Source organism: Dendrobates tinctorius, unplaced genomic scaffold, assembly GCF_039654945.1.
Source record: "Dendrobates tinctorius isolate UK_male_01 unplaced genomic scaffold, ASM3965494v1 ptg000124l, whole genome shotgun sequence".
Lineage (NCBI taxonomy): Eukaryota > Metazoa > Chordata > Amphibia > Anura > Dendrobatidae > Dendrobates > Dendrobates tinctorius.
The window spans coordinates 6,201,156-6,227,703 of record NW_027361792.1 but is presented as its reverse complement, the minus strand read 5'-3'; the positions used below and the strand labels follow the sequence as shown (position 1 = coordinate 6,227,703).

Sequence of the window (26,548 nt, the reverse complement as noted above, 5' to 3'; positions counted from 1 at the left end):
GCGCATCATGATGACGTCAGGCCGTCAATCAACTTTGAACTTCCGATTCCGATGCCGACTTCCGATATTGAAAAAATATCGGAAGTCGGTATCGGAATTCCGATACAGCAAGTATCGGCCGATACCCGATACTTGCGGTATCGGAATGCTCAACACTAATGAAGACGGATTAGAGCATGGAGCAGTCAATACCTCCCCGCGAGACACCGGCGAATTAATGACTATCCCGCACGTGGCTGCGGTCTCATTAGATAACGCACCCGGATACTGACTGCTCAGGATACACAGCAGAGCCGCCACCAGTGCGGAGTAGACGGCAGCCACGCCGTCGTGACCTTTCCAGCGCGATTTTCGCGTTGCCTCGTCTTTTCGAGTCCTGCCGGGTCGCCCCTGGCGAGCGCAGCTCTGCACTCTGGCACCGAGGATAATGAACTCCGAGACAGCTGGATGCGGGTCATTAGGGGCGCACGCTCCAGCGCAAGCAGCTGGCTCCGGGCCGCAATTAAAATCCACACTTGTGATTCTCACACGTCCGAGCAGAACGCAATGTAGCCGACATGTGAGCGCCGGGAGAGGACACGCCGCCATACTAACAGCCGCGAACGTTCTTCATCCACAGCCGGACAGGATTATTGATTGGATCGACGGCGCTCATTTTTATGATCCGGTTGGGAACATGGCCGCTGACAGATGTGCACGTGACCGGACGCATCCATGGATTTTCATGCTGTAGCATTTGGCAAACCTCCGCCTGCATATGGCGGCCAGCAGACAATCCTTTCTGGGGTAAGAAGAAGTGTTAGCTAATGGCCACTGCACGCAGGCGACGATCCCATGTGCAAAATCCCAGTGACAACAGAAAAAGCACGACTCGACCTCCAGCAATCAATGCCAATCTTCTGCCCCTACAGCCGGCATAAAATGACCGTGGTCCGGTCTTCTGAGGCTGGCTTTTGTCCCACAGTGTCCCTGCCTGACCACCGCTCCATTCACTTCTTTGGGACCTATGCTCTGAAATAAGGGGTGGTCACGCATGCACACCACCGCTCCATTCATACAAGGGGACTTTAGGACTTTTGAGTTTTGCTTCCGACTGTAAAAATAAATATTATCCAAATAAAAAAAACAAAAACAAATTGCCCATGAAGAAACAAACACGTTGAGGACGGAAAAAAAAAAAAAGGAGACCTACCTTAATTTTCCAGGCTGGGCCGGGCCCGTCTGTGGTTTTATAGACACATCGGTAGTGGCAGTGGTACTAGATGGAGGAGGGCTCTGAACACTCGGGAGCTCAACCTGGGTCCAGTCCTGTCCTTCATCCACCAAAAGCGCGATCAAGGATCCGAGTCGCACGTTTCTGCTGCCTTCCTGCGTCTGCAAGAAAATACAACATCGCCATGAGGATCTACAGAGTAACCTACTATAAAGTGACAACTCTTATAGGTAAACCCCTAATAAGAGCTTAAGGAATCCCAGTTGGGGCGCTACTGATGATCATTCACTTGTAAAGCTCTTGGGGCAAAAATCAAAGAAACTACTAACGTGTCGCTCTTGCAGATCCTCATGGGCGGTCCGAGGAGGCGGTGGCAATCACGTAAACCAATCACTTTAGCACGTGCATGCCTTGTTCTGCTGAGTTTAAAAAGGCTCTTTCCAATATGCTGTATTAAAGGGGTGAGTTTCCACTTAGGATCCCCCAACTCTCTAAGGAAGAGCTACCAGAGTGGGTTCTGTTCTAGTCATGAAGTTCTACAAGATGATGGTTCAGTGGGCACCGGCCCCCAGCTCGGCGAGCCGTTCTGATTAGTAGGCCTGGCATGATGCACACGTGACATTGAGTTTGGCCAACAAATCAGAACAGGCATCAGAGATGATTGCAGGTAATATGCGACTTGTAGAGTTGTGGTCTGCCGGCCATGGACTACCGACACGGCTACCGAAGTGGCTCTAGAGCAAACTATTTATTTGAATGGCCACCATACACTACAACTATGCCTTTAAATTAACTTCATGGGTTGAGAAAAGGACCCTCAACTCACCCCCGCTGTCCGCGTACGACATCATGGGTGGGAGGAGGATAACAGACGTGAGGTCCAGGAAGCTGAGATATGAGGGGCTGTTTGGCGAGAGCCTTCTTTTTTCGTACATTTTTTTTTTTGACCATCTGATAATCCAGCACGTAATTATAATATACGACGCCATAATAGATAAATCCCACTAAATCCACCAGAGATGGAAAACCGCTCCTCACCGCTGTAATAAATTCCGTCTTTGTACGTTTGCACCCAATGAAAGGTATTTCTTTATTTAAAGCGACTCCTCCTAAGGCGGCCGGGTTTGTGAATCCTGAATCCTTATCTGATGCGTTAAGAGACGCGCAATCATCATCAGGACAGAACGATAAATATGAAGCAGATGGACGTCCTCTGTACAACGTCCCCTGCCCTCCGTTTTGCGTTGCATTATCCATGTGATGTCCTCAGATCTCGGCTTATGCTCAACCTCAGGATTTGGTGACGATGCGAGGACACCGGTCCTGAGCACTGACCCGTTTTACAAAAAGGTGAAAAGTCCGAGACGGATATGCATCACGGTCTCGTTCCTAAAAAAAACGACTCTGAAGGTTCACAACCCGAGATTTGTTTCTTAGTTTCCGCACATTTTTAATCCGTTTGTTTTTAAAGCTCTAAAGGAGAATAGGTTTGTGCCTCCAGCTCCTGTGCAGAGCGATGCGTTACCATGGTTACAGACTACAAACAAACCCTGTGTAGTCGGCGCCTGCAGCCTCCTGTTATTCCTCGAAATCCGCCCCACCAATCATTGATAACCAGTAGAAGGGGTCGGTACGGGAGGTTCTGGATTTGGTTGTAACCTCTCAATCAACTGATGTAAAACTACAACCCCCAACATGGCCACCAGGGCAATCCAGCAGTTGTGACTTTATAACAGAGACCACCATCACACAGTGAGCCGTCAAAAGTCAGATTTTGTATGGGCAAACCTCCCAGGCGCAGGGGGATCAGACCCTCCCCAGGCGCAGGGAGATCAGACCCTCCCCAGGCGCAGGGGGATCAGACCCTCCCCAGGCGCAGGGGGATCAGACCCTCCCCAGGCGCAGGGGGATCAGACCCTCCCCAGGCGCAGGGGGATCAGACCCTCCCCAGGCGCAGGGGGATCAGACCCTCCCCAGGCGCAGGGGGATCAGACCCTCCCCAGGCGCAGGGGGATCAGACCCTACCCAGGCGCAGGGGGATCAGACCCTCCCCAGGCGCAGGGAGATCAGACCCTCCCCAGGCGCAGGGAGATCAGACCCTCCCCAGGCGCAGGGAGATCAGACCCTCCCCAGGCGCAGGGAGATCAGACCCTCCCCAGGCGCAGGGAGATCAGACCCTCCCCAGGCGCAGGGAGATCAGACCCTCCCCAGGCGCAGGGAGATCAGACCCTCCCCAGGCGCAGGGAGATCAGACCCTCCCCAGGCGCAGGGAGATCAGACCCTCCCCAGGCGCAGGGAGATCAGACCCTCCCCAGGCGCAGGGAGATCAGACCCTCCCCAGGCGCAGGGAGATCAGACCCTCCCCAGGCGCAGGGAGATCAGACCCTCCCCAGGCGCAGGGAGATCAGACCCTCCCCAGGCGCAGGGAGATCAGACCCTCCCCAGGCGCAGGGAGATCAGACCCTCCCCAGGCGCAGGGAGATCAGACCCTCCCCAGGCGCAGGGAGATCAGACCCTCCCCAGGCGCAGGGAGATCAGACCCTCCCCAGGCGCAGGGGGATCAGACCCTCCCCAGGCGCAGGGGGATCAGACCCTCCCCAGGCGCAGGGGGATCAGACCCTCCCCAGGCGCAGGGGGATCAGACCCTCCCCAGGCGCAGGGGGATCAGACCCTCCCCAGGCGCAGGGAGATCAGACCCTCCCCAGGCGCAGGGGGATCAGACCCTCCCCAGGCGCAGGGGGATCAGACCCTCCCCAGGCGCAGGGGGATCAGACCCTCCGCAGGCGCAGGGGGATCAGACCCTCCCCAGGCGCAGGGGGATCAGACCCTCCCGGGCGCAGGGGAATCAGACCCTCCCGGACGCAGGGGAATCAGACCCTCCCGGGCGCAGGGGAATCAGACCCTCCCGGGCGCAGACTGAACCTCACACACAAGGGATGAGAGTATTGATTGTCACGCAGCTCGACGGATGGAAGAGATCTGATGAATAGCGGCCACTGACCCGCACACAGCGGCTGATAATTCATGTGCGTTATCCAATACCGCCTGCGGTGACTCGATTAGACCAGCCGCACTCCGCACAGTCTCTATCAATTACACACAGAAATCAGACAAGGCAGGAGTCAGATGATACTGAGGCAAATGGCTGTAATCCTTCCCAGGAGACAGGATTCACTCTGTGCGGCGGGTCACGGAGACAAGAGCTTGTGCCGCAAATGTAATCAGGGGGTCATGTGCAAAAATCAAATCCCTCTCACCTATACAGCTTCTACAGCACGTACGACCCTCTTAATAACCCCACAGCGCTGCAAGAACTGCTGCAAGAGGGGCGCCTACTCTATAAGGCCGAATTCACAAATGATCAGATTTGCAGCCTGGGATTGGGCTACACATGCCATACATGACCCCTGGAAGCGCGGATCCGGGGCCCCTACTTACTGCCGGCTGTCGCTCCAGGAGACTCTCCGTGTGTTACAGAAGAGCGGCCGCCAAGTGACACTCCATTTTCTGCATGTCTCATCTAGGTGGTCAGGGGGTCGCCCCACTTACACATAGGAGTTCAGCACTAGTCTGTGCGGTAAAGCCCTCCGCATCGGACCAATGTCAGCCGTACCTGTCGATATTGACGTGTCTGAGGTCTGGACGACTGATGGTCGATCTGATTTCTGACTGCTCATCACATTGTTCTCCTGGAGATAAGCCGTGGCCAACATGTCAGCCGGAGACTCCTGCCCCGAACTCCATACCCTCAAGGATTGTATGAAAATGGGGTTCCCGAATTTGACGACTTCTTTATTATGGCGCCGTACTATGGCACAAAGCGCGCCCGCTGCTCGGCATGTCTGATCTTCCCTGGCCCGGCCATGTCGATGGAGTCTTACCCGCAGGAGGTGGTCACTGACGCTACGAGCGCCCCACGTGCCAGACCAGCCATGATGGAGTTATCGGCCGAGTCTATTCACACAATGAGATTTTCCTGATAACTTTCACACATCGGATGATTAAAAAAACTATAATACAAAAATAACAAAACGCCGTGAACATCGCTCGACAGAGAATGGGAACAGCTGTCGCCACATTGCGGAGGTGTGGGAGCAGCGGAGCGGCGCTTTCGTCTGGTTCTGTAACTCGTTGCTGCCCATGGAGATGTATGAAGCTCTGCCGCCATTGCGCACTGTGTGGTTACACCTACAGCTAAAAAGTATTAGGAGGTTCTGCAGCAGCTGAGGTGTGTTGTAAGGTTCTGCAGCAGCTGAGGTGTATTGTAAGGTTCTGCAGCAGCTGAGATGTATTAGGAGGTTCTGCAGCAGCTGAGGTGTATTGTAAGGTTCTGCAGCAGCTGAGATGTATTAGGAGGTTCTGCAGCAGCTCAGATGTATTAGGAGGTTCTGCAGCAGCTGAGGTGTATTGTAAGGTTCTGCAGCAGCTGAGGTATATTGTAAGGTTCTGCAGCAGCTGAGATGTATTAGGAGGTTCTGCAGCAGCTCAGATGTATTAGGAGGTTCTGCAGCAGCTGAGGTGTATTGTAAGGTTCTGCAGCAGCTGAGATGTATTAGGAGGTTCTGCAGCAGCTGAGGTGTATTGTAAGGTTCTGCAGCAGCTGAGATGTATTAGGAGGTTCTGCAGCAGCTGAGGTGTATTGTAAGGTTCTGCAGCAGCTGAGATGTATTAGGAGGTTCCGCAGCAGCTGAAATGTATTAGGAGGTTCTGCAGCAGCCGAGGTGTATTGTAAGGTTCTGCAGCAGCTGAGGTATATTGTAAGGTTCTGCAGCAGCTGAGGTATATTAGGAGGTTCTGCAGCAGCTCAGATGTATTAGGAGGTTCTGCAGCAGCTGAGGTGTATTGTAAGGTTCTGCAGCAGCTGAGATGTATTAGGAGGTTCTGCAGCAGCTGAGGTGTATTGTAAGGTTCTGCAGCAGCTGAGATGTATTAGGAGGTTCTGCAGCAGCTGAGGTGTATTGTAAGGTTCTGCAGCAGCTGAGATGTATTAGGAGGTTCCGCAGCAGCTGAAATGTATTAGGAGGTTCTGCAGCAGCCGAGGTGTATTGTAAGGTTCTGCAGCAGCTGAGGTGTATTATGAGGTTCTGCAGCAGCTGAGGTGTATTGTAAGATTCTGCAGCAGCTGAGGTGTATTAGGAGGTTCCACAGCAGCTGAAATGTATTAGGAGGTTCTGCAGCAGCCGAGGTGTATTGTAAGGTTCTGCAGCAGCCGAGGTGTATTGTAAGGTTCTGCAGCAGCTGAGGTGTATTATGAGGTTCTGCAGCAGCTGAGATGTATTATAAGGTTCTGCAGCAGTTGAGGTAACACAGTTACATAGTTTTGAAGGCTGAAGGAAGACCTTATGTCCATCTAGTTCAGCCTATTTTTAGTGCAGCTGTTCTGCATTGTTGATCCTGGGGAAGGCAAAAAACCCACAGAGTAGAAGACAATTTTCTCTATAGGGAAAAAAAAATTCCTTCCCCTAAGCTGGGTCAACATCTACCTATAATATTCTGTTATTCGTAACCTTCTATACTGTTACTCACAAGAAAAGCATCCATTCCTTTCTTACATTCATTCAGTGAGTTGGCCATCACCACTTCCTCAGGAAGAGAATTCCAGAGCCTCACTGCTCTTACCATGAAGAACCCTCTTCTATGCTGGTGCAGAAATTGTCTTTCCTCCAAACGAAGAGAATGCCCCCTTGTTCTTGTCACAGTCCTTGGTACAAACAGTTCATTGGAGAGATCTCTGTATTGCCCTCTGATATACTTGTACATATATATTAGGTCTCCCCTAAGTCTTCTCTTTTCTAGAGTAAATATACCTAATTTTGATAACCTTTCTGGGTATTGTAGTGACCCAACTCCATTTATCATTTTAGTAGCCCGCCTCTGAACCCTTTCAAGTTCAGTAATGTCTTTCTTGAGCACCGGCGTCCAAAATTGCACACAATACTCCAAGTGTGGTCTGACGAGTGATTTGTACAGAGGGAGAATTATGTTTTCATCTCGTGTCCCCAGACCTCTTCTAATGTATCCCATGACCCTATTTGCTTTGGTGGCAGCTGCCTGACACTGGGCACTCCAATTTAGATTCTTATTGACTAAGATGCCTAAGTCTTTTTCCATGTCTGATTTCCCCAGCAGTTTCCCATTTAGTAAGTAATTGTAGCATCTGTTTCTCCTTCCCATGTGCATAACCTTACACTTATCTGTGTTAAACCTCATTTGCCATTTTTCAGCCCAATTCTCCAATTTACTCAAATCTGTCTGTAGTTGCAAACTGTCCTCCTTTGTGTTAACTACCTTACATAGTTTTGTATCATCTGCAAATACTGATATTTTACTGTGTAAGGTGTATTGTAAGGTTCTGCAGCAGCTGAGGTGTATTATGAGGTTCTGCAGCAGCTGAGGTGTATTATGAGGTTCTGCAGCAGCGGAGGTGTATTGTAAGGTTCTGCAGCAGCTGAGGTGTATTATGAGGTTCTGCAGCAGCTGAGGTGTATTATGAGGTTCTGCAGCAGCTGAGGTGTATTATGAGGTTCTGCAGCAGCTGAGGTGTATTATGAGGTTCTGCAGCAGCTGAGGTGTATTATGAGGTTCTGCAGCAGCTGAGGTGTATTGTAAGGTTCTGCAGCAGCTGAGGTGTATTATGAGGTTCTGCAGCAGCTGAGGTGTATTATGAGGTTCTGCAGCAGCTGAGGTGTATTATGAGGTTCTGCAGCAGCTGAGGTGTATTATGAGGTTCTGCAGCAGCTGAGGTGTATTATGAGGTTCTGCAGCAGCTGAGGTGTATTATGAGGTTCTGCAGCAGCTGAGGTGTATCATGAGGTTCTGCAGCAGCTGAGGTGTATTGTAAGGTTCTGCAGCAGCTGAGGTGTATTATGAGGTTCTGCAGCAGCTGAGGTGTATTATGAGGTTCTGCAGCAGCTGAGGTGTATTGTAAGGTTCTGCAGCAGCTGAGGTGTATTGTAAGGTTCTGCAGCAGCTGAGTGTGTATTGTAAGGTTCTGCAGCAGCTGAGGTGTATTATGAGGTTCTGCAGCAGCTGAGGTGTATTATGAGGTTCTGCAGCAGCTGAGGTGTATTATGAGGTTCTGCAGCAGCTGAGGTGTATTGTAAGGTTCTGCAGCAGCTGAGGTGTATTATGAGGTTCTGCAGCAGCTGAGGTGTATTATGAGGTTCTGCAGCAGCTGAGGTGTATTATGAGGTTCTGCAGCAGCTGAGGTGTATTATGAGGTTCTGCAGCAGCTGAGGTGTATTGTAAGGTTCTGCAGCAGCTGAGGTGTATTATGAGGTTCTGCAGCAGCTGAGGTGTATTATGAGGTTCTGCAGCAGCTGAGGTGTATTATGAGGTTCTGCAGCAGCTGAGGTGTATTATGAGGTTCTGCAGCAGCTGAGGTGTATTATGAGGTTCTGCAGCAGCTGTCCACTGCAGCGATCCCCATAAAGCAGCGTCAACTACAATAAACCCAGTTTTGCTTTTTCTCTTCGCACATGAACTAGATGGCGACGCGGCAGATTCTCCGGTGGATAACAGCACCAGAGCAGTGATCTGGGCGGAGGAGGAGTGACGTCCCCGAATTACAGCAAATGGCAACAAAAAGCACAAAACATTTCACTGATGGAGGCCGACGTCAGCGCCGAATCACAGAGGAACATGGAGGCACAGAAAAACGAGGCGGCAGCCGGGAGCCCGAGTATCAGTGACCGCCTGGGAGCCGGCACTTATTATTGAGGCTAATGTCTACGTAGAGCCTCCTAAAGTTTCTCCTGGGGCTGAGCGGCCTCGTGTCCGGTGCACCGAGCCACCCGACCCAGAAAAATGGAGCAGTTAAGGGAAGAGTCCGTGTGCCAAAAAGTCTCATCTCCATTGATAAAAGATGGCCGCCTCGGGTTCACACTTCATCTCCCCGGTTCCATTAGGAAGAGCAGCTCTGGAGAACAAACTGCTGCTCGGCCATGTGAAATAGTGCGGCGGTGAGGAGCGCTCACGTCTTCGCAGGCGGAGGAGACGCACTTTAGGATTTTTTTGTTTTTTTAGGAAGCGAAGAATCATGAATTGTGTTTCACACCAAGAGGTGACGGAGGCTCCGTGCGGATACAGGAGATTTACTAATGTAATAAAGGACATCCATTATTAAACGGCCAGAACAGCAGCGCGGCACGATAAATGTCACCGTGGAGGCGGCGAGGACCGCGTAATCTGTGGCTTTCATTACACGGACATGAATTATAGAAGTGTGAGGCGGTCGCTGCAAAGCCAGGTGTGAATGAAGCCCATAACAAAACAGCAGGCGCACCCTACCCAAACCGAGCGCCCACCCAACCCAGACAGTCCACCCCAACCCCGCACACAGCCCACCCCAACCCCGCACACAGCCCACCCCAACCCTGCACACAGCCCACCCAACCAAGACAGTCCACCCCAACCCCGCACACAGCCCACCCAGACAGCCCACCCCAACCCCGCACACAGTCCACCCCAACCCAGACAGTCCACCCCAACCCCGCACACAGCCCACCCAACCCAGACAGTCCACCCCAACCCCGCACACAGCCCACCCAACCCAGACAGTCCACCCCAACCCCGCACACAGCCCACCCCAACCCAGACAGTCCACCCCAACCCCGCACACAGCCCACCCAACCCAGACAGTCCACCCCAACCCCGCACACAGCCCACCCAACCCAGACAGTCCACCCCAACCCCGCACACAGCCCACCCAACCCAGACAGTCCACCCCAACCCCGCACACAGCCCACCCCAACCCAGACAGTCCACCCCAACCCCGCACACAGCCCACCCCAACCCAGACAGTCCACCCCAACCCCGCACACAGTCCACCCCAACCCAGACAGTCCACCCCAACCCTGCACACAGCCCACCCAACCCAGACAGTCCACCCCAACCCCGCACACAGCCCACCCAACCAAGACAGTCCACCCCAACCCCGCACACAGCCCACCCAACCCAGACAGTTCACCCCAACCCCGCACACAGTCCACCCCAACCCCGCACACAGTCCACCCCAACCCCGCACACAGCCCACCCCAACCCACACAGACCATTAGGAGCGCCCACCCAACCCAGAGAGCCGACCCTACTAAAAAAGTCCACCCAACCAACAGAGTCCACCCCACCATGCCCCTGCATCATGCAGCACACAGATATACACTGTTCACCTCCCACACCAGCATGCACCTGTATATAATTGTGAGTAATAGAGGGGGTCCTCCTACCAGGACCCTCAGACTCCTGATTGGAGGACCCTGTATAACGCGACCTATGTGCAGCCTCACTCACTCTCCTCCAGTGGCTCCATAGAAATGGAGAAGTGCTGAGGACAGATTGCAGATGATCTCCGGAGGACTCAGGAGCAGCACATAGGGGGCTGGACAGATGGCCGACAAGATGGGCGACAGTCAGATGGGTAGGCCAACGAGGTGGGAGGGTGGTTGATGGATGCAGAGGACGACGAGGAGGGTGACAGATGGAAGAGGAAGCTAATAAGATGGAGGGGTCGTGGGGGGCCAAGACTGGGAGGCCGATGATGGTCGGAGACAGAAGAGGTCGATGTCTCAAGCATAAATCTTTTTGGTGAAGACTTGCACATCAGTTTGTAGTGACGCCCGTCGGTATCCAGTAAGAACAGGTGGTGGGGGGGGGGGGGGACGGCGGACTATCGGAAGCAGCCGGAGACCCTGTAGAGAGGTCACAACACTTCAGTCTTCATTTCTCCATCTTACATAGCGCCATGTAGTGCAGATACAGTGGCCATGCTGTGACTTACATTGACCCCGATAGCCACAATAATGGTCGCCCCTCTACGGCCCATTATACGGCAGATTATAAAGCCCCATCGTCCCCAGTGGTACGCAGCCCCCCCCCCCCCCGCTGCATGGCTATCCCTGGATTAGCAGGTCAGTGTATAACAATGTTCCTCGTGTTTGGAAGGCAGCAAGGGGCTTAGGGACGGTGTCGATAGCATTGATCTGGCCCGCGTGCTGAATGGGATTGTAACGGGTCTGTGTCAGGCAGATCGGGGCATTAGTGGATAACAGGACACCAGACATCGGCGGGGGGAGAGGGAGACTGCCATCACGAAGGCTCTGCACACTGGTCACGAGTGCAACTATGGAAACATCAGCAAAACAAAACCCACAGTCCGGCCATATAACATGTAAACCCCAAAACATCAGAGCCGAACACGTGCAACGTCCGGATGGTGCAATAGAAGCCTGGAGGTGTCCGAATGGATGGCGGCCATGGAGCAGGGGCGACGCGGCCATGGAGCAGGGGCGACGCGGCCATGGAGCAGGGGCGACGCGGCCGTTCATTATTTCCGACAGTTCCACAGACAATGAATGGCGTGAAGGTGAAGCGTGCACACCTCAGGCTCCTTCAGATGGGGCTGCAGATCCCAGGATTTAATGCCATCACCAATTCAAAGGACGGGGGAAACTTTAAATTCTGTGAATAACCCCTTTAAAGTGAATTAACCCTTACCATAATTTTGGCTAGAATTCCCTCGTCACTGGACTCCATAGTGACTACGGCCTTATCCGTCTCGATTTCGCACAGGGCGTCTCCTGCGTTCACCGTCTCACCTAAAGGAGAGTGAAAAAACAGTCTGTTTTTAAGAAAAAGGTTGTCTCGACAGCGGAGCGCTGCAGAATGCCGCACCTGCAGCGATCAGCTGAGGATTGGTCATCGGTAATGGATCGCTGGGGGTCTGACACCAGGCTCCCCCCATCAAAGAGATATTTGCTGAATGTACACAGTCTATAGCGCCGTACACATGTAGTGGCCATTCCTGGTACTGCAGCTCAGCTCCCATTCCCTGCTATAGGAGATGAATTGCAGTACCCGAGAATGGCCACTATATGTGTATGGAGCTGTGCTGCTCTGTACAAACGGGGGCTCTTAACAGCTGATTGTGGGGCACTGGGTGCCAGGTGCTGATCCTGATGGGTCATCAATATCACGAGTCTGGACAACATGTCAAGTCGTGAGCTAGCACCGTCTACAGGGGATCGGGTCCCTCCATCTTTACAATCGCTTGTTTTTTTTATAGCCCTGTTCATTTGTGTCGGAGGCTCCAGATTCCGCCATTTTCTGGTAAAATGATGACAAACGTCATTCCTGCCGCAGATCTGAACACAAACCACCTCCTCCCCAATGATCTCCTCGTTTGACGACTTCATCTAAGGAATAACCTGAGTGTAATGGGTTAAAAATACAATCAAAAAACAAACCAGGGCAACCAAGAATCCCGATCACTTTATGTTAGAGCGCCCCCTGCTGGCTGTTCATAGATCTGTCCATAGTATGAGTAGTTTTACATAGGACTACTGAGATTTTGCATAGGTCTGTGCTCAAGTCTGAAGATACAGATGAAAAATCAGGCTTAAAAGTCCTATTTCTAGTAAAAAAAAAAAAGTCCAAACCCCCAAAATACCTTATTTTTCCCTAAACTTGGGCTCGGCATAGATAGTCGCCAATGTGCAGCCGACTCCAATATCAGGAAAAACTTCCTGCAACTTTGTAATATATTTTGTGCATTGATGCCCCTCCATCCTCCATCTCTGCTGGCTGTCAATGAATGTGAGTTATTACCTAATGTCAATGATTTGTGCAAAAAGATCTGCAGGACTCTGGAGCGGCGGACACGGTGCTAATCCATGGCCGTCAGGCCAGAGCTCTGCGAACCTTCTCCGTCCTGTCGGCATCACCACCGGCTCTTCTCGTGCCAACGAACTCATTGCAGTGCCGGCCCAACCAGTCAGAAGAGGCGCCAGTGATGCTGACAGGTAGGAGGAGGCTCACCAGTCTCTGGTTCACCCACTGGGCTGCCCACCTTTGATTCGCCCGACTGCCCACCTCTGGTTCGCCCGACCGACTGCCCGCCCCAACTCTGGACCACCCGCCCATCAGTCCCAACTCGGGTACGCCCACCAGCTCGCCTCTGGACTGCCCGCCCCAACTCTGGTACAAACAACCAGTCCGCCTCAGGACCGTCCGCCGGCCCCAACTCTGGTACGCCCGCCTGCCGGCCTCTGGTTCGCCTGCCTGACTGTGGACAGCCCGACCGCCGGCCCTGACTCTGGTTCGCCCACTCGACCGACTCTGGACCACCGGCCCACTAGCCTCTTGTTCGCCCACTCAACTCTGGACCGCCCAACTGCCGTCCCCAACTCTGGACCACCCTTATCTGGACGGCCCACCCGCCGGCCTCTGGTCCGCCCTTGCCCGCCTGTGGATACCAAAGGGGCCACTGAATTATAGTCCTGCAAATGTTTTTGTTCAACCATCAGTGAGCTATTACCTTCTACTTCTCACAGCTGAGTTTGCTACAATTGTATGCATTGTACCCTGCACGGACACATTGTAACAAAGTACCAGGGCACCAGATGTGTGATGCTCAGAGATTAGGAGACTGGACACAAATGTAGCCAAGTCTGGACAGATCTTCCTCCTGGGGATGCAGAGACCTGGAGGGACAGAAGCAGCACAGGGATGGAAGTTTCACAACTTTTCGAGTCAAAGGGGCAGTGAAGTTTCCAGAGGGTCCGGCCTTGTGGTACACGGGTCATATCCACATAAGGGGGTCCGTCCTTGTGGTAGAAGTGTTATACCTACATAAGGGGTCCGTCCATGTGGTAGAAGTGTTTTACCCAACATAAGGGGGTCCGTCCATGTGGTAGAAGTGTTATACCCAACATAAGGGGGTCCGTCCATGTGGTAGAAGTGTTTTACCCAACATAAGGGGGTCCGTCCATGTGGTAGAAGTGTTTTACCAAACATAAGGGGGTCCGTCCGTGTGGTAGAAGTGTTATACCAACATAAGGGGGTCCGTCCTTGTGGTAGAAGGGTTATACCTACATAAGGGGTCCGTCCTTATGGTAGAAGTGTTATACCCACATAAGGGGGTCCGTCCTTGTGGTAGAAGTGTTATACCCACATAAGGGGGTCCGTCCTTGTGGTAGAAGTGTTATACCCAACATAAGGGGGTCCGTCCATGTGGTAGAAGTGTTTTACCCAACATAAGGGGGTCCGTCCTTGTGGTAGAAGTGTTATACCCACATAAGGGGGTCCGTCCTTGTGGTAGAAGTGTTATACCCACATAAGGGGGTCCGTCCTTGTGGTAGAAGTGTTATACCCACATAAGGGGGTCCGTCCTTGTGGTAGAAGTGTTATACCCACATAAGGGGGTCCGTCCTTGTGGTAGAAGTGTTATACCCACATAAGGGGGTCCGTCCTTGTGGTAGAAGTGTTATACCCACATAAGGGGGTCCGTCCTTGTGGTAGAAGTGTTATACCCACATAAGGGGGTCCGTCCTTGTGGTAGAAGTGTTATACCCACATAAGGGGATCCACCCTTCAGGGACAGGAACCTACAGATAAAAAGGGCGGTACCTCTCCTCCGCCTCCAGTTTGTTACATAGCATCAGAGGGTCTCCAGGTTAAACAACAGAAATATATACACAACATTATAATATTGCTTATTTATCAAGAAGCCTAACAGAAACACTCTACTAACAGTAAAATGTGCTCATCACACTCGTGAAGGGGGGGGGGAATAAGCGGGTGCTGTCATGGGTTCCGAGAAACACCATTATCGGTGAGTAACTAAGCTATTCTCTCTCACCCATGACAGCACCACGGAGAGAATTACAGAGATTGGTAGCTTAGGGAGGGACCACCGCCTGAAGGACCCTTCTCCCGAAGGTCAGGTCAGACGTAGAGGCTAGATCTAATCGATAGTGTCTAAAAAAGGTGGAAGGTGATGACCAGGTGGCCACCTTACAGATTTGTTCTATCGATACCCCAGATCTTTCAGCCCATGAGGTCGCCATCGCCCTTGTGGAATGGGCTCTCAGCCCTTCCGGGATGGTATTTCCACTGGATGAATATGCCAGGGCAATCGCATCCCTTATCCACCTTGCCAGGGTACTCTTGGATGCCTTGAGCCCCTTCCGAGGACCCTGGAAACATACAAAGGGAGAGCCTTCCTTCCTACATTTTTTGGTGGCCTCTAAGTACTGTACTAGGCACCTCTTTACATCTAAGGTGTGGAATTTTTCTTCCCCCTTATTTTTTGGATTTGGGCAGTAGGAAGGATGGACTACCTCTTGGGACCTATGAAAATGTGATGATACTTTAGGTAGATAGGCCGGGTCAGGTTTTAGGATGACTCTATCCTCTAGAATTTTTGTAAAAGGAGGCCCTGCTGACAAGGCTTGAATATCGTTCACTCTTCGGGCTGATGTTAGTGCCACCAGAAGCACCGTTTTAAATGAAAGGATTTTTAGGGATGCCGAGAGGATTGGTTCGAACGGAGGGCCTGTCAGTGTGGAAAGTACAAGATTTAGGTCCCGTGATGGTAATCTTTGACTGGCTATTGGCCTAGATCTGGTTGCGGCCTTAATAAATCGTGCTACCCAAGGGTCACCTGCCACATCATGGTTATAGAGGGCGCCTAACGCCGCTATTTGTACTTTTAATGTGTTGACCGCCAGACCCTGTTCTAGGCCCTTTTGTAGAAACTCTAGGATCTTATCAATCTGAACCCCATCCTAAACCTTTGCCCCAGAAGTGGATAGGAATTTTTTCCATGTTCTGCCGTAAGCTCTCATCGTAACCGGTTTCCTACTTTTTTGTATGGTGGTTATCAGGTTCTCTGAGAATCCCCTGTCCCTCATCAGCGCCCTCTCAAATTCCATGCTGTTAAATGGAGGTTCGGTGTCTGAGGGTGTAACAATGGGCCCTGCGATAGCAGGTCTGGGAGATCCGGTAGGATCCATGGGTCGGTTACTGAGAGCATTCTTAGCCAGGAAAACCAGGTTCTTTTGGGCCAGAAGGGGCTATCAGTATCATTCTCGCCCTGTCCTCCCTGACTTTTCTTAGGACCGCCGGAATGAGCATGATCGGGGGAAAGGCATATGTTAGATTCTGTGTCCATGGGAGCATAAACGCGTCCAGAGTTAGAGGATTCCCCCTGGGATCTAGGGAGCAGAAGTTGTCTACTTTTTTGTTTCTGAAATCAGCAAACAGATCTATGTCCGGGGTCCCCCACATTCTTACAATCTGCCGAAAAACGGACCCCTTTAGTACCCATTCCCCTTGTCGTAATTGGGTGCGGCTCAGGAAGTCTGCCCTTTGATTCTCCGCGCCCCGGATGTGTAGGGCTGACAGATAGCAGGTTTGCCTCTGCTAGCTTGAGGACTCTGGCGGATGTGTCCATTAGGGCTTGGGACCTGGTTCCCCCCTGATGGCTTATATAGGCCACTGTGACTCGATTGTCCGAAAGAATGCGGACATGGTGATTCTGGAGCAGGGGTAGGAAGTGTGTTAGTGAGTAGCCTACCGCTAAGAGCTCTTTTCGGTTTGAGGAGGCTTCTAATTCTTGACCTCCCCACGCATCCTGAGCCACCTCGTTGTTCATGTGCGCTCCCCATCCCGTGGGACTGGCATCCGTTGTCACTATGTGTGTTATCTTTGTTACCCAGGGGATCCCTTTGGACAAATTTTCCTGGTTTCCCCACCAAGCTAGGGAATGAATAGTTCTTGAATTTAGGGTAATACGACCCTCTAGGTGTCCCCCTATTGCTGACTGGTTGGCCAATACGTCCCACTGGAGATCTCTCGTGTGTAACTGAGCCCATTGGAATGCTGGCAGGCAGGCGGATAGGGAACCCAGCAGTGACATAGCCTTCCTTAGTGTCATGGAGGGATTTTGGATTGCTTTTGCTGTAATTTGAGCGATTTTCTCCTTCTTGCGGTCTGGGAGGCGACACACCTGAATGCTTGAGTCCAATGTTAGACCCAAGAATTCCTGTACCCTGCTGGGCTCCAATCTTGATTTTTTTCAGCTTTAGAAGCCAGCCCAGGCCCTGTAGAGTGTCCATCAGCCTGTCCCTCTGCTGTCGGCATTTTTGAGCCGAGCTGCCTGATATTAGGAAATCGTCTAGATACGGGATTATTATTATGTCTTGCTCCCTTATATGGGCCATCCGAGGTTTTAGACGTGATTTCTCCCGACGTCGAAGAGTCCGACTGGGAAGTCACTATTGGGTCTTTCTTCCTCGTTTTGTCTCTATGCTTAAGGGATACGAGGGCACTCTGAACCTACGATTTAATTGCGGCCCTTAGGTCGGATGCGAAATCCGGAGTCTCCTGACAGATAATTTCTTTTGGGCAAGACTCGCATAACTTTTTCTCCCACGTTATAGGTAGGGGACTAGTGCAAGTGGGGCATTCCCTGTTCTTTTTCCCCTTCTTCTTTCCCTAATAAGGGAAAGGGATTGTATTACAAGCGTGGAGTGACTGCTGGAACGGCCATCCCTGTTTCGTTCCTTTTGCCTGTGTTGGTGCTGCTGCTGCTGCCTGGCATGCTGCTCCTGTTGCTGGTCGCTATCCCCCATTGCTCAGGATCGCTTCCAGCCAGGAGCGTTTCTGAGTCCACCATTTTAAATTTCCTGCCTCCTGTGACGTCACCGCTCCCATCCTGCACCGCGTCTGCCCGGGGAGAGCGCTCCTGCGCATGCGCCGGTTCTAGGGACCCGGAAGCCGGGTATCAGTTCCGGGGCAGCGGCCATCTTGGTACACCTCTGTACCCTGGCGCTGCCCCGCATTTACCGGGTCCCCGATCACCTTTCCGGAGCGGCGGCTCCGACGTCTCTCTCCCTCTGCTCACCCGGCAGCCCGCATCGGCCCCAGTGGTGGCGGCTTCGGGCATAGCACCCGCCGCGACAGGGGCCTCCCCGCTGGCGTGTGCCGGTCAGGTCGGTCCTGGATCCGGACTCCATGGATGCACATAGGTACCGCCGAACTGTGGGTCCCCCGTCAGGGACAGGAATCCCCTCTCTCCGTGGTGCTGTCATGGGTGAGAGAGAAATTGAATGCAATAATCAATAATGAAAGTAGTGGCCCTAACAGTCATGTGAGAAATGACTCACAACCTGATATAAGAGTGGAATGAATCCTGCATGAGGACCCATATAGATGTGAAAAAAAGGGGGCTGCAAAAGGATCAAAAGAAAACAAATGGAATGAAGAAAGTATAATAATCCAAACTAATATAAGGGCCAGAGAAGGAGTAACAAAATCAATGAGGTATATACAATAATAAACCTCGACCCCCGGAGCAGAGGAGGAATCCAATAAAACTCCCAAGGAACCCCCGGCTTCCCCTGACGAAGCCGTACCTGTTACGGCGATACGCGTGGGGCCACTCTCCGGGCTCCTCCATGGGTCCTGCTTGATACATCTGTGCATGGATGGGTTCTTTCTGGTAAACCGCTCCCTATATTTGGGTTTGTATCATAATGTACAGTGGGGAAAAAAAGTATTTAGTCAGTCAGCAATAGTGCAAGTTCCACCACTTAAAAAGATGAGAGGTGTCTGTAATTTACATCATAGGTAGACCTCAACTATGGGAGACAAACTGAGAAAAAAAAATCCAGAAAATCACATTGTCTGTTTTTTTTTCATTTTATTTGCATATTATGGTGGAAAATAAGTATTTGGTCAGAAACAAAATTTCATCTCAATACTTTGTGATATATCCTTTGTTGGCAATGACAGAGGTCAAACGTTTTTGGTAAGTCTTCACAAGGTTGCCACACACTGTTGTTGGTATGTTGGCCCATTCCTCCATGCAGATCTCCTCTAGAGCAGTGATGTTTTTGGCTTTTCGCTTGGCAACACGGACTTTCAATTCCCTCCAAAGGTTTTCTATAGGGTTGAGATCTGGAGACTGGCTAGGCCACTCCAGGACCTTGAAATGCTTCTTACGAAGCCACTCCTTCGTTGCCCTGGCGGTGTGCTTTGGATCATTGTCATGTTGAAAGACCCAGCCACGTTTCATCTTCAATGCCCTTGCTGATGGAAGGAGGTTTGCACTCAAAATCTCACGATACATGGCCCCATTCATTCTTTCATGTACCCGGATCAGTCGTCCTGGCCCCTTTGCAGAGAAACAGCACCAAAGCATGATGTTTCCACCACAATGCTTTACAGTAGGTATGGTGTTTGATGGATGCAACTCAATATTCTTTTTCCTCCAAACACGACAAGTTGTGCTTCTACCAAACAGTTCCAGTTTGGTTTCATCAGACCATAGGACATTCTCCCAAAACTCCTCTGGATCATCCAAATGCTCTCTAGCAAACTTCAGACGGGCCCGGACATGTACAGGCTTAAGCAGTGGGACACATCTGGCACTGCAGGATCTGAGTCCATGGTGGCGTAGTATGTTACTTATGGTAGGCCTTGTTACATTGGTCCCAGCTCTCAGCAGTTCATTCACTAGGTCCCCCCGCGTGGTTCTGGGATTTTTGCTCACCGTTCTAGTGATCATTCTGACCCCACGGGGTGGGATTTTGCGTGGAGCACCAGATCGAGGGAGATTATCAGCGGTCTTGTATGTCTTCTATTTTCTAATTATTGCTCCCACAGTTGATTTCTTCACTCCAAGCTGGTTGGCTATTGCAGATTCAGTCTTCCCAGCCTGGTGCAGGGCTACAATTTTGTTTCTGGTGTCCTTTGACAGCTCTTTGGTCTTCACCATAGTGGAGTTTGGAGTCAGACTGTTTGAGGGTGTGCACAGGTGTCTTTTTATACTGATAACAAGTTTATACAGGTGCCATTAGTACAGGTAATGAGTGGAGGAAAGAGGAGACTCTTAAAGAAGAAGTTACAGGTCTGTGAGAGCCAGAAATCTTGATTGCTTGTTTCTGACCAAATACTTATTTTCCACCATAATATGCAAATAAAATGAAAAAAAAACAGACAATGTGATTTTCTGGATTTTTTTTTCTCAGTTTGTCTCCCATAGTTGAGGTCTACCTATGATGTAAATTACAGACGCCTCTCATCTTTTTAAGTGGTGGAACTTGCACTATTGCTGACTGACTAAATACTTTTTTTCCCCACTGTATGTCCGGGGGTTCCTTGGGAGTTTTATTCCACTCTCACATGACTGTTAGGGCTACTACTGTCAGTGATTATTGCATTCAATTTTGTTCCCCCATAGACATCATTTGTCAGGTTTACCATATGTGTACATCACGGTGGCTCAGTGGTTAGCGCCGCAGCCTTGCAGCGCTGGGGTCCTGGGTTCGAATCCCACCAAGGACAACATCTGCAAGGAGTTTGTATGTTCTCCCCGTGTTTGCGTGGGTTTCCTCCGGGTTCTCCGGTTTCCTCCCACATTCTAAAGACATACTGATAGGGAATTTAGATTGTGAACCCCATCGGGGACAGTGATGATAATATGTGCAAATTGTAAAGCGCTGCGGAATATGTTAGCGCTATATAAAAATAAAGATTATTGTATATTTCATTAATATTGATATTGATCACCACATTTATTGGTAATTTTCCTCTCCATGCCTTGGCAGGTACCTATTACCGACTCCATGTTTTAACTATGTTTTAATCTGCCCTTGTTCATATTGTGCTCCAATAAAAGCCGTGCTCACGTTTTTCTCATATACCATGGTGTAGTGTGCATACTTTCGGTAGCGCTTTCTCTCTCTTCCATGATACCCACATAAGAAGGTCCGTCCTTGTGGTACAAGGGTTATACCACCATAAGGGGGGCCGCCCTTTAAAAAATGGCGTCAACATGGAATTTGTTTCTAGGGGTGGTCCCAGTAGCCGCGTCTGGACATCAGTCTCCTCTCACCTTCCTTCTTCAGCCATTTCACAATGTTTCCTTCCTCCATGGTGGGCGACAGCGCTGGCATAAGGACCTGGACAGACGGCGCCCCTGTAAGACAAACGGACGCCATCAGCAACGTCAATGCCCCCCAAAATGAGGAGGGAAAAGTAAAATATACTCATATATACAGACAGCAGAGCATCGCCGCTGTGATAGACAGAGATCGGCACAAGCAGAGCATCGCCGCTGTGATAGAAAGGGGTCACGACACGCAGAGCATCGCAGCTATGATAGAAAGGGGTCACGACACGCAGAGCATCACAGCTATGATAGAAAGGCGTCACGACACGCAGAGCATCGCAGCTATGATAGAAAGGGGTCACGACACGCAGAGCATCGCAGCTATGATAGAAAGGGGTCACGACACGCAGAGCATCGCAGCTATGATAGAAAGGGGTCACGACACGCAGAGCATCGCAGCTATGATAGAAAGGGGCACGACACGCAGAGCATCGCAGCTATGATAGAAAGGGGTCACGACACGCAGAGCATCGCAGCTATGATAGAAAGGGGTCACGACACGCAGAGCATCGCAGCTATGATAGAAAGGGGTCACGACACGCAGAGCATCGCAGCTATGATAGAAAGGGGTCACGACACGCAGAGCATCGCAGCTATGATAGAAAGGGGCACGACACGCAGAGCATCGCAGCTATGATAGAAAGGGGCACGACACGCAGAGCATCGCAGCTATGATAGAAAGGGGTCACGACACGCAGAGCATCGCAGCTATGATAGAAAGGGGCACGACATGCACAGCATCGCAGCTATGATAGAAAGGGGTCACGACAAGAGGAGCATCGCAGCTATGATAGACAACGGTCGGGACTCGCAGAGCATCACTGCTATAATAATAATCTTTATTTCTATAGCACCAACAAATTCCACAGCGCTTTACAGGTATGATAGAAAGGGGTCACGACACGCAGAGCATCGCAGCTATGATAGACAGGGGTGACGACACGCAGAGCATCGCAGCTATGATAGAAAGTGGTCACGACACGCAGAGCATCGCAGCTATGATAGAAAGGGGTCACGACACGCAGAGCATCGCAGCTATGATAGAAAGGGGCACGACACGCAGAGCATCGCAGCTATGATAGAAAGGGGCACGACACGCAGAGCATCACAGCTATGATAGAAAGGGGTCACGACACTCAGAGCATCGCAGCTATGATAGAAAGGGGCACGACACGCAGAGCATCACAGCTATGATAGAAAGGGGTCACGACACGCAGAGCATCGCAGCTATGATAGACAGGGGTGACGACACGCAGAGCATCGCAGCTATGATAGAAAGTGGTCACGACACGCAGAGCATCGCAGCTATGATAGAAAGGGGTCACGACACGCAGAGCATCGCAGCTATGATAGAAAGGGGCACGACACGCAGAGCATCGCAGCTATGATAGAAAGGGGCACGACACGCAGAGCATCACAGCTATGATAGAAAGGGGTCACGACACTCAGAGCATCGCAGCTATGATAGAAAGGGGTCACGACACGCAGAGCATCGCAGCTATGATAGAAAGGGGCACGACACGCACAGCATCGCAGCTATGATAGAAAGGGGTCACGACAAGCAGAGCATCGCAGCTATGATAGAAAGGGGCACGACACGCAGAGCATCGCAGCTATGATAGACAACGGTCGGGACTCGCAGAGCATCACTGCTATAATAATAAAAATCTTTATTTATATAGCACCAACAAATTCCACAGCGCTTTACAGGTATGATAGAAAGGGGTCACGACACGCAGAGCATCGCAGCTATGACAGGGGTCACGACACGCAGAGCATCGCAGCTATGATAGAAAGGGGTCACGACACGCAGAGCATCGCAGCTATGATAGAAAGGGGTCACGACACGCAGAGCATCGCAGCTATGATAGAAAGGGGTCACGACACGCAGAGCATCGCAGCTATGATAGAAAGGGGCACGACACGCAGAGCATCACAGCTATGATAGAAAGGGGTCACGACACGCAGAGCATCGCAGCTATGATAGAAAGGGGCACGACACGCACAGCATCGCAGCTATGATAGAAAGGGGTCACGACAAGCAGAGCATCGCAGCTATGATAGAAAGGGGCACGACACGCAGAGCATCGCAGCTATGATAGAAAGGGGTCACGACAAGCAGAGCATCGCAGCTATGATAGAAAGGGGCATGACACGCAGAGCATCGCAGCTATGATAGAAAGGGGTCACGACAAGCAGAGCATCGCAGCTATGACAGAAAGGGGTCACGACACGCAGAGCATCGCAGCTATGATAGAAAGGGGTCACGACACGCAGAGCATCGCAGCTATGATAGAAAGGGGTCACGACACGCAGAGCATCACAGCTATGATAGAAAGGGGTCACGACACGCAGAGCATCGCAGCTATGATAGAAAGGGGTCACGACACGCAGAGCATCGCAGCTATGATAGAAAGGGGTCATGACACGCAGAGCATCGCAGCTATGATAGAAAGGGGTCACGACACGCAGAGCATCACAGCTATGATAGAAAGGGGTCACGACACGCAGAGCATCGCAGCTATGATAGAAAGGGGTCACAACACGCAGAGCATCACAGCTATGATAGAAAGGGGTCACGACACGCAGAGCATCACAGCTATGATAGACAACGGTCGGGACTCGCAGAGCATCACTGCTATAATAATAAAAATCTTTATTTATATAGCACCAACAAATTCCACAGCGCTTTACAGGTATGATAGAAAGGGGTCACGACACGCAGAGCATCGCAGCTGTGACAGGGGTCACGACACGCAGAGCATCGCAGCTATGATAGAAAGGGGTCACGACATGCAGAGCATCGCAGTTATGATAGAAAGGTGTCACGATACGCAGAACATCGCAGCTATGATAGACAGAAGTTGGGACATGCAGAGCATCGCAGCTATGATAGACAGAAGTTGGGACATGCAGAGCTATCTACTATTCCAACTGTCAGGATTGCAGCTCATTCGCTGTTAACATTATTTGGACCATCTCAGCGTTCCCTTGTCCGCACCCCTAAGTGACACGACAACACCCGGATGTTAATTTCTTCATACATTTCCAGGAGGTTCAGCAGGGGAACAATAATGCAAACTAAGTTGCTGAGAACTTTTCTATGTACAGAATATCGGAGTGATGACAGAGGGTCATTTACACCCAGGGAACCTCAGACTTATCGATGGGGAGAATGTAAACCCCTCTTGACACCAGGGCATTTTTGTGGCTGATGCTGATCTGACGGACCCAGATAACGGGATTGTTTCTGTGCAGGACGCAGCTTGTAATTTGCGCACGATGCCGCACAGGGCCGTCCCCTGTGGTCAAGCAGCCATGTGCCCCTCCAGCCACTGAGAAGTGTGCCAAGTGTTATACCCGAGAAAGACAACGATGGAATTGGATTACGGGGATTAGATGTAACCAGTCTTAGCAGGTCAAAAGCACAGGATCTGCAGGGATCGGCACATGCTGTGTAAGGAGAGCGTGCGGCTGACCTCTCCCATGGTGTCACATCACTGACTTCCCTTCCTAATTGTACCGGACACGTGTCCGCCATGACTTTGACCTCTGAGAATTACAACACCCCCGTGACCTGGAAATCACAGGTGGGCGACCTCCGCTGGAGACGTTCCTGCACAGGTCACAATATTACATCCACTAGCTCGGCTGGAGCCGCACATTGGAGGGGTCTGCACGCCGGGGGGACGGGTCGCCAGAACTTCAACTGTGGATAACATCAGGTTCTTGTCATTTTATTTTATTATTTTCAGCCAAAATTGTTATTACAAAGTAACAGCAGTGATCGTGCAATTCTCATACTGACCACTAGAGTTATATCGCAGCTCACCTTCTCCTCCTGTACAATGACTGATAACACCTCTATATACAGTAGATAACAGGATCCACCATTCACAATAGGTGATATCACAGTTTACCTCCTCCTCCTGTACAATGACCGATAACACCTCTATATACAGTACATAACACAGGACCCACCATTCACAATAGGTGATATCACAGCTTACCTCCTCCTCCTGTACAATGACCGATAACACCTCTATATACAGTACATAACACAGGACCCACCATTCACAATAGGTGATATCACAGCTTACCTCCTCCTCCTGTACAATGACCGATAACACCTCTATATACAGTACATAACACAGGATCCACCATTCACAATAGGTGATATCACAGCTCACCTTCTCCTCCTGTACAATGACCGATAACACCTCTATATACAGTACATAACACAGGATCCACCATTCACAATAGGTGATGTCACAGCTCACCTCCTCCTCCCCCTACTGCACAATGACTGTTGCACATGCTCATTAGATGCTTCAGTACAATAGATGAGGTCAGGTTCTGCTCATTGCTGCTAATGTTCATGTATTATGAAAATATATAAAATTCTCAGTTGTCGTTGAGAAAAATGCAACATTTCCAAGTTATTTTTAATACATACCGATAAACAACATTGACAAAAATAATAAAAAATTACATTTAACACAAACACCTGATTTGAACAATCCGTCACTTTCTGATAAAACGTTCCCATCCCCAGAGGATGGGCCAGAAATGTCTGATAAATGAGGGCGCCACCGCTGGAGATTGGAGGCCCAATGTGCGCCGGCCGGAATGGAGATGCGGAGAGTTTACAATAAAGAAGTTTCAAAACTTTCTGCAGACGCTCGGTGGTCCCAGAGGTGCAAGGAGGGGGCCCCAATCATCAGATGCCGGCCTCACGTCTGCGACTCACACCGGCCTATCCTTGTAATAGTATACCTGACTTAAAGGGGTATTCCGGAGTTCAAGATAAGTGACAGCTCCTCGATCGGCAGGGGTCCCGCTGCCCCCCTGATTATCCCGTTTTTGCACTTTAAGATGCCGCCATTTGGTTCCAGAGAAATGGGCATTTTTTTAAAATTCTTTAGGTATCTAGTACTAGTCATTTAGGATAGTGATCGCGTCGCGGTGCCGTGCCTTTAAGACGAGAAGCGGCGGACAATGATGAGAAGGAAAAGTTTTACTTGCTCCTGGCAGGTGAATGAATGGCTGCACCCGTCAGGTGGATGCAGAAGGATCCGGTGATGGTGCCGGTCATAGTGTTACTCTGTCACTACAAGTTCCACCGTCTATGAATGAAGGGACGATTGCACAGACTAACAAAAAATAAATTTAAAAAAAAAAAAAAAAAAAGGATTTTTGCAGGGTACCGGTGACATTCTGGCGCAGGCTGGGAAATTGCATGCTTTTTTGCATGGCGGTGCGCCGTTATCATCCCTTCACCTTCTTTCCCACCCTCATCAATCCCCCCCCACAATACTCCCCTGTTCTGGCGACCCACCGAGGACTGACCTCATTAAATCACATTCCCACAGGGAGAAGGGAAAACTGACACAGGCGCCTCACCGACATAACGTGGTCAGACTGTGCCATCTAGTGGGGATACAGTGGCATTACAGGTAATTAAGATTAATCTAGGACTAGCTGAAGAGCCCGGCGCTGCCCGGGCATAGTAACTAACTACAGTTAGTTATAACAAATTAAAATTATCATATCTATATATAAAGCGGAGTGTATAGCCCTGCCCACTCCGCATAGCCACATTC

The 26,548-nt window shown here is 50.7% G+C and overlaps 1 protein-coding gene across 3 annotated transcripts in view; it reads right to left on the bottom strand.

The window, feature by feature from the left end:
* PDHX (pyruvate dehydrogenase complex component X) overlaps window positions 1-26,548 on the bottom strand; it is a 68,441-nt gene that overhangs the window by 35,436 nt on the left and 6,457 nt on the right. For all 3 annotated transcript variants that reach the window (XM_073541803.1, XM_073541805.1, XM_073541806.1), the window contains exons 2-4: window positions 20,889-20,972; window positions 11,705-11,805; window positions 1,193-1,374 (exon numbers count right to left, since the gene is read on the bottom strand). In XM_073541803.1, coding sequence (XP_073397904.1) covers window positions 1,193-1,374; window positions 11,705-11,805; window positions 20,889-20,972 — 367 coding nt within the window. The remainder of the gene's footprint in view (window positions 1-1,192; window positions 1,375-11,704; window positions 11,806-20,888; window positions 20,973-26,548) is intronic.